General features: G+C 40.5%; 1 protein-coding gene across 1 annotated transcript; it reads left to right on the top strand.

Moving 5' to 3' along the window:
* The first annotated feature begins 1,649 nt into the window (after nt 1-1,649).
* Nucleotides 1,650-7,529, top strand: LOC128399841 (vomeronasal type-2 receptor 26-like). The gene is made up of 4 exons (XM_053361644.1): nt 1,650-2,283; nt 4,209-4,421; nt 5,470-5,596; nt 6,605-7,529. Exons 1-4 carry the CDS (start codon nt 1,927-1,929, stop codon nt 7,504-7,506), a joined length of 1,599 nt encoding a protein of 532 aa, XP_053217619.1. The 5' UTR covers nt 1,650-1,926; the 3' UTR covers nt 7,507-7,529.
* Nucleotides 7,530-8,675: the final 1,146 nt, after the last annotated feature.

Below are 8,675 nucleotides of genomic sequence, written 5' to 3'. Positions count from 1 at the left end.
AAAGGAAAAGCTCATTAGAAGTAGAGGGGTTTTCACATAGAAGGTGGAATAATCAGGGAGGTTTTTCTCTGTTGAGTTCAGGGCTTGCCCCTCTAAGCCAAAACAGAACCTCCGTTCTCAGATGCAAGCTACCATTCGTATTGCAAAACCTAGGCATTTTAGGCCCACGTTAGGAAGTTAGGCCCAAGTACAAACGCCAGGAGAATTGTATTCAAAGCAATGCAGTGGAAGTAAACTACCCCCATATTTCCTTATCATGGACCTAAACCTCTGCCATCAAAGGAATTTTGTAAACATGTTCTTCCAGAAGCACAGGGAGGCCATTATTGAAACCAGGGAACTATTTCACTACCCAGTCAAGATTAACATCAAAGGATTTGTTTTTGTAAAGCAGAGTAGAAAACATGGGCCATTCAGTTCTGAACTGTGCAGAAGTCACAGTGTGCACCTCCACTCTGGAATATGCTCCCTGGGGAAATAAGACAAAATCGACCTCCTGTTCTTTAGTTGCTGTCTCAACAGTTGGTGCATTTGTGGTTCTTGTGAGAAATTCTCCCTGTGTGCCTACTGCAGGGAACTATTGCAGCTTGGAGGGGAATTGAGAATGTCAGAATGCTGCTGTGTGCTGAGGAGGCATGTTGTTGTGCTTCGGTGGTTATTAATATTGCTGCTGTTGCTGATGCTTCTCCCTTCTCTTGTATCTCAAAACATGAAAGGTGGATGCAGTTATTATAGAAGCATTCAGGACAATTTATATCAACCAGGTGATACTGCAGTTGGTGGGATCTTCTCTCTCATATTTCCTGAATTTGTTCTGCTCAATTTTACAAATCTTCCAGAAAAACATCACAAAGCATTTATGTAAGTTCTTCTTCATTGATTAGAAGTACAATTCAATTAGCCCAGTGATGATTATGGTTGCCATTCACTGAGTGAAGCGTGGGATTTGAGCATGACAACAGTTCATGTATTACAAACTTGGATTTAGGATACTCAGAAGTGCAATGACTATCATAACAGATTACATCAATGCCCAACTCATTGGTGACAATTCTAGATATCAGCAAAACTGCAGAAAATATTATTTTGGAGAAGAAAGGATGTGTGTGTCACATGAGGTTTACAATTGCATTATTGTACACATTGCTGGGAAATGACACTACAGCAAATAATTAATAAAAGTAGTTTGAGAAATGTGTAGATACGGTTGTTAAGCTTTTGAAACAAGGTTGTAAGGTGTATTCGCTTCCATGAAACTTGCAATAAAGTGAAAATGTTGGGATGCACAAAGGCAAGCTTTTGCTCTTGTAAATGAGTGAGTCATTTCAAACAGAAATATTGCCATCTATATGCACACAGATCAGACATCCATAAATTTGAGTAGGAGTTTCATACTGGGTTTTATTAATCGTACTTTCTAGATATCATCCCAAACCATGAAAAACAAATAAAGAAACAAAAAAACAAGAGCACAATTCAGCTACTAATCTCAACGCGGAACAGCCAAGGGCAGGCTTAAGTTTATTTTAGATATATTTCATACAATTTATATACTACTTGATAGTAAAGAAAAATGTCAAAGCAATTTCCTCAAAGGGGAAATTATATGGGTACAGATAACTAACACACAACAAAGTGGCAGTTAAATTTCAGGCTGGCAGTTGGAAAGAATAGCGCGGCAGTTGGAAAGAATAGTGGAGTCAGATAAAATGATTATTTTTCCTTACTGATATTGTGAATGATGACAGTGAACTTGAGTCAACAACAAAGAAAGTGAATTCTAAAGCAGTATACCTACTTTTGGGCCACTTTGTATTATCCCTTTTGCTCACATTTCCACACCTACAGCTACATTCCCATATTCTTTTTGTTCTTAACATCCCTTTCATATCCTCTTGTGGATCAGGTGAACAGCAAACTTTCTACATGAAACTGAGGGTGATAATAGTCTTTGTAATAGATGGTGCTATGACAATTTATCTATCTTATTGCAGTCCAGTGTATAAAAATTATCAGCATGTCCTCACATTTATTTTTGCCATTCATGAGATCAATAAGAATCCCAGGCTGTTGCCCAATGTCACTTTGGGTTTCCACATCTATGACAACCTTTTTGATGCAAGAACTATATATGAGACCACCCTGGACCTACTGTTCCCACAGCAAAGGAAGGCAATAAATAATTATGACATGAATAAGAAAGTGTTGTCTGTCATTGGAGGTCTCACTGTAGAAGATGCCTATCAGATGGCCACCATCTTGAATCAGTACAAGATTCCACAGGTGTGTTTGTCTCCAGTCTTCTTATCTGCTCCTTTACATGAATGGAATTTGTGACTATGCTTAAGTTCTGTGCAAACTGATGGTTAGCTCATTCACACATACAATGTAGCTCATGCAATTAACAATGCAAACCTTTATATACATCTAGTCAGAAGTAGCATCTACTTCATTAAGTTGAGCTTAGTCTCTGAATTATTCAATTAGAGCAAGAGCCTAAAATATTCTGTTGGAAATCACATGCTGGGATGTGAGTGTGGAAGTAATATAGAAAATCTTCTTTCTAAAGAATATTCAGAAAATTTGGTACTACTAGATACCTAATGGGCAATTTCTTGTTATTTCTCCAAGCTCTAATAAGCCTTGTCTCCTGTATTACAGTAGCTCACTTATGGAGCCTATGACACAAAACTGAGCAGCAAAACACATTTCCCTTCTTTATACCGAATGGCACCAAGTGAAACTATTCAGCCTGTTGGGATTGTCCAGATACTCCTTCATTTTGAATGGACATGGATTGGCATCATTGTTTCAGATGATGATGATGGAGAAGACTTTGTGCAGATTTTAACACCTCTGCTTGCCCAGAATAGCATTTGTGTTGCCTTATTGCTGAAGATAGAAAGAGCATCACAAGACCGTGATGAGGCCTTCTATACACAAATGCCAAAGATTGATGCAGCACTTCAGTCTGAAGTCAATGTGTTTATTGTCAGTGGAAATTATTATTCTCTGTGGGACTTAAAACTCAGAGTACACGTTTGTGACCTTTTCAAAATAATTGATATTAGGAAGGTTTGGATTATAACAGCTCGGTGGGATTTCACTCAGGAGATAGATTTATCCTCTGGTTTTGAAAGGGCTTTCAGTGGCACCCTGTATTTCTCAGTACAGAAACATCCTGTTCCCAGATTCCATAATTTTATCAAGAACTTTAAATTGGATGAATCACTCATGCACTTTCTATGTTTGTTCTGGCAATATGCTTTTGACTGTTCGATTCCTAGTGAAGGGTTTACACGTTGTCAAATGTGTGAAAGATGTACAGGAAAGGAGAAACTGGAAACACTGACTGCATCTAGGTTTGAGATGGATATGACTGTTGAGAGTTATGTTATCTACAATGCTCTCCATGCAATAGCTCATGCTTTACATGCCATTGATGTTCCAAGCCAAAAACTAATGCTGGCTAATAAAGGCAAATTCAAACCCTTGAATATTCAGCCATGGCAGGTAAAGTCTATCATTCTGATGAATTTCATTTTGCAGGTGAGATCAACTCTGATGGTTAAATTTTTAGCACACTCTTATAGCCATGATATTCTCTAGAGATCTTTTAGTGGAGAATTAAATCCAATGGATGTACCTTGGTTCTGTGAAAGGGTGAGGTTTTCACATTCCCAGATTGTATTTTGTCATTAACCAGCTCCTTGAGTTCAATCAACAATTCCCTGATTGCTCTGAGCCACAGATTCTGAAATTGCCCAATATGTTAAAGGAAGGAAGGAAGGAAGGAGGGAGGGAGGGAGGGAGGGAGGGAGGGAAATCAAGCTGACTGGTAGATGTCCTGAGCTCAAGTGGAGAGGGATAGGAGAAGTGGAGTGTCTTCCATTTGGATGGACATATTTAAGTTTTAATCATGGTGAAATATTTTCCCAGAGCACCCCAATCACTGACATGCCTTCCCCTGGAAATTTTATTTATATCCCACCCTCCCCAGCCGAAGCCAGGCTCAGAGCAAGCTTTTCTGAATGGGAGAAAGCTCTCATAAGGCTGGAGGAAATGTCCTAAATTCTACACTTTGGGCTGATCCAGCAGGCTCTTCTTATAATATAAAATGTTTGCCTCTGACTGAATGGTAGCTTAAACAGATTCAGAATAATAAGCTCAAATTTACAGACACACAATAATGTTCTTTCTCAGTTTAGGTCCATTCTTCACTGAAAAATATCCACTTTAACAATGGTGCTGGGCAGGAAGTCTTGATAGAAAATGGAGAAGTTTCAGCTGGCTATGATATCATCAACTGGGTTGTTTACCGCAATCGAACTGGTCTCAAACTCCAGGTTGGAAAAATTTCAGCAAATCATAGTTTCACTATCAGAGGGAATATGATTGTGTGGAATAACAAATTCAAACAGGTAGGAATTTATATATTTCAAAATGTTCAGGAAACAGCCATTAAACATGCCCCAGGTGATATTCAAAACATAAACACTACAAATTCCTCTCTCATGCAGAAGGACATTTTGTGACACTTGTAAAAATGCCAGATTCTTCAGATCTACACTGTTAGGAGACATACAGAGTAAGCTGATTTTAAAGCTGACATTGTCCCCCATAACCTCTGAGTGGTTAGAGATTCCACTTAGTTCCAAGCATGCTGTGTTTCCTTCTGGACGATGAGATGGTGTCTGTATTATATATCATTTATTTACACATAAATACATAGGCACAGCAGGATCTCTGCTCTGTAGCTTGCCTTCTTAGGTCACATAATGCCTAACTTACCCTCCTAACACCTCCTGCACTATGCTTCTGCACACATTATTTCCAACTCTCTATTCTAAACGCCAGGCTTATATATGCAGAGCAGGAAAGGCCTCATTAAAATGCCTTTTCACACTTAGCCCTTTGATCCTGTGTTGTCTTAATGACCCATTACACCAGACTAACACCTCAAATAAAATTAACTCTTAACACATACTGCATCCAGAAATGACAGCTGTCTGGTCCCAGTTTTATGGCTCTGATTCCCTTTGGGCGACATCAGTGAGAGCAAGAGGAATGTATTGTCATCTGGGCAGCCCAGGACTTCCATATACACTGCTCAGCCTTGCGTCCCGGAGAAGTTACTTCAGTACCACTAACACAGCAAAAACGATGCAGTTGTTCAGACTTCATCCCCAGAGGAACACACTATTGTCTTGAGTCAGACATATGCCAAGAAGAACAGACAGCAAACTCATAGGAGTCTGATGCCCACAAACACATAACAGTATCATCAATTTTTGATGCTGTTTAAAATTCAGTATGTTGCCATTTTTAACTGCTTTGCATTACAAAAAGGTGCCCCATCAGGGATTGGAAGTCATGATTTCATGCCCCAAAAAGAGAAAATATAAATGTACTAGTTGGTCTGAAAAGATTGATGCCACCTTCATTTTTAAAAACTTTTTGTTTGAGCAGACACCACCTCAAGCAATGTGTGTTGACAGCTGCCTCCTTGGATATAGAAAGATTGCGCAGGAAGGGAAACAAGTTTGCTGTCATGACTGTGTCCCATGTCCAGAAGACATGATATCTAAAGAAACAAGTATGAGACATCAATTTTCATTGGGATGTGTGTCGGGGGGCGGGGAGGAGAGAGAGAGAGAGATTCATTTTTTTGGAATAAAGTAACAACATATAGAACAGTTAGATAAAGACAAATGAAAATGAAATGAGATACATTGCACAAATTCCAATCTGATTACCTGCAAAGGTGGAATTCTAAGGAACTAGCAGGGCCAGTGGGGAATAGGATCCAAAGCCCATTCAGCTGGGTCACATGACCTTGCAACCTGGTGTAAATTAAGCTAGCAACAGTGGCGCCAACTTGGGTCCCAGATTATGGGTGCCCAGGGTGGTGCTATGACGTCATGATGTCACATGTGTGCCGTGATATTATGATATCACATTGCACGAACTGTAGTGGCAAGTGGGCCTGGCCCAGACCCTGAGACGTGGACATGAGCAGTCTCCATTTTTCAATCTCTGCAAAAATAAATCCCTTCACATGGCCCTAACTCCTAGGCTCCCCCTACCCACCCATATAGGATAACTGTTATCTCTTCTCCCACACACCTACAACGAAAAGTCAGTGAAGGAAATCCAGGCATGTACATTTCATCCACCCTGGCAAAAAGGAGAAAATTGACAGTCATTAAATGGAGAACACAATATCATTTTAAATATACCAAGCAGCTTGGGTACCAAGAGGAGACTCGGAAGCATGTCATTCTTAAAAATTAAAAATAATGAGAAATACCGTATTTTTCGCCCTATAGGACGCACCGGCCCATAGGACGCACTTATTTTTTTTTGGGGGGGGGGAGAAATAAAGGAAAAAAACCGACCCCTCTCGCTCTCCAGGCTTCAGCGAAAGCCTGCATTCGCCCCATAGGACGCACACACATTTCCCCTTCATTTTTGGAGGAGAAAAAGTGCGTCCTATAGGGCGAAAAATACGGTACAATGTTTATCATTACTTCATTATCTTCATACACTATACAATGACATATGAATGGGGTAGACTTAATGATGTTATGTTTGCCCCTTTTAGATGCAATTAATTGTGCCAAGTGCCCAGAAGAGCAATATCCAAATGCGGACAAAAATGAATGCATAAACAAAGTTAGAATTTTCCTATCCTATGAGGAGCCTTTGGGGATTATTTTAGTTTCTCTTGCTGTTTCCTTTGCTGTAGTGACTGGTATAGTGATATACACATTTGTGAAGAACTGGAATACCCCCATTGTCAAAGCCAACAACCAGAACATTACCATCACTCTTCTCATCTCCATCCTGCTTTGCTTCCTTTCTTGCTTGCTCTTCATTGGCAAACCTGAGAAGGTGACTTGCCTTCTACGGCAAATAGCCTTTGGCATTGTGTTCTCGGTTGCAGTTTCTTCTGTGCTGGCAAAGACCATCATTGTGATCCTGGCCTTTCTGGCCACAAAGCCAGGCAACACAATGAGGAAATGGCTAGGGCAGAAGGTGGCAAATGCTGTTGTTCTCTCCTGCTCCCTCATCCAAGTAGGCATTTGTACCTCTTGGCTGTCAAGCTTTCCTCCATTCCCAGATCTTGACACGCACTCTCTGGCTGGGCACATCATTGTTGAATGCAATGAAGGTTCAATCACCATGTTCTACTGTGTCCTTGGCTACCTGGGCTTTTTGGCTATCATCAGCTTCACCGTGGCTTTCCTTGCCAGAAAACTGCCTGACTCTTTCAATGAAGCCAAGTTCATCACGTTCAGCATGTTGGCGTTTTGCAGTGTCTGGGTCTCCTTTATTCCAGGTTATCTGAGCACAAAAGGGAAATACATTGTGGCAGTGGAGGTGTTTGCCATCTTGGCTTCCAACACCGGCCTCTTGGCTTGCATTTTCTTCCCCAAATGTTATATCATTGTTCTAAGACCTGATCTAAACACCAGGAAGCAACTAACAGGAAAAGGAAATTAATTATTTATCCTTATTATAACCTTAATTGTGTGTGTGTGTGTGTGTGTGTGTGTGTGTGTTGTGTACTTTCAGTCCTTCTCCATTTTCTATCTAGCTTTCATGCAATGTATTCATTGAACTGTATTTGTAGATCAATCCTTCTAGTGATGTTGGTTCTGTGTAATCTGTTGGATTCATCATGTCACAGTTGACAGTTTGGTTTCAGAGGCATTGTGGGGTGGTGCTTTGAATAGAAGTGAAAATAATAGCTGTGCATCCCTGCTGTTATAAAACATCAAAAACTTCCATAGATATAACAACACTTTCGCAGCCCTCATGAATATATTATTATTGAATTTTTGTGGGTGTGGCAGGGGGGTATGCTGTATGCTTGAGCCCCTTTACAATTCCTGGATGCAATACGCATCCAGTTCCTGAAATATCCAAGCTATCTTCCTGGTGAGATAATGGCCCTTTAGGTATGGGCCATTAAGATAACAAAGGGAGTGGTTCTGTGGCATATGGCAAATGGGTAGAGCCGTCTTCCTCAACTCACTGGTTAATAGAAATACAAAGGCCATGGTTGAAAGTTGAGTCTTGGAAGCTATAGAATCTGGAAACTTCAAGTTGGGCAGCTGGGAAAGACAGATTTCTGATTTCTGTTGAAATCCCAGTATGCGGCCCTGGGAGCAGCAAGGCCCTCTTGGAGTGTTAATACTGTGAACCTATCCATTGTAGGCTAAGGTTCTATAGATGTGCAAATAAACCCTTTGGCCTAAAGACACCACAGTCTCCACTGTGCCTCATTCTAAAGGAAACATAGATCCTGGGTAAGCACCTAGGACCCCTGGAATCTTGCAACACTTGGTGATTGGAGTGGTATGCAACAATATGGATCTGTCTTACACTTCTTAAAATATTTTATTTTATTTTATTTTATTTTGCCAAACTATATGAACTGTCTGAACAGACAGACACTCTCCCGTTTATTTTGAGGAAGTTTCAGGAAACTTACTCCTAAAGGGATGGATTACAATTGGATATGGCTAGCCAATCACAAAGGAGACTGGCATCCTGGCATTCAAGTCTGAAACACCCACTCATTAGTCTTCATTCTTCTTGTAACACCCAGGCTCCCAGAATTTAGGTGGCCTAAGCTGGGTGGATGGGGTGGCTAAGTAGAATTTTTA

The sequence above is a fragment of the Podarcis raffonei genome, chromosome 13, assembly GCF_027172205.1.
Source record: "Podarcis raffonei isolate rPodRaf1 chromosome 13, rPodRaf1.pri, whole genome shotgun sequence".
NCBI lineage: Eukaryota > Metazoa > Chordata > Lepidosauria > Squamata > Lacertidae > Podarcis > Podarcis raffonei.
This window is presented reverse-complemented; position numbering and strand designations above follow the sequence as displayed.

What these genes read in the sequence shown, in the direction of transcription:
- LOC128399841 (XM_053361644.1), top strand. Translation starts at nt 1,927, where the DNA reads ATGAAACTGAGGGTGATAATAGTCTTTGTAATAGATGGTGCTATGACA. An exon ending in ATCAGTACAAGATTCCACAG is followed by an intron (nt 2,284 to 4,208) that starts GTGTGTTTGTCT and finishes TTCTCAGTTTAG; the next exon opens with GTCCATTCTTCACTGAAAAA. An exon ending in CATGATATCTAAAGAAACAA is followed by an intron (nt 5,597 to 6,604) that starts GTATGAGACATC and finishes TGCCCCTTTTAG; the next exon opens with ATGCAATTAATTGTGCCAAG.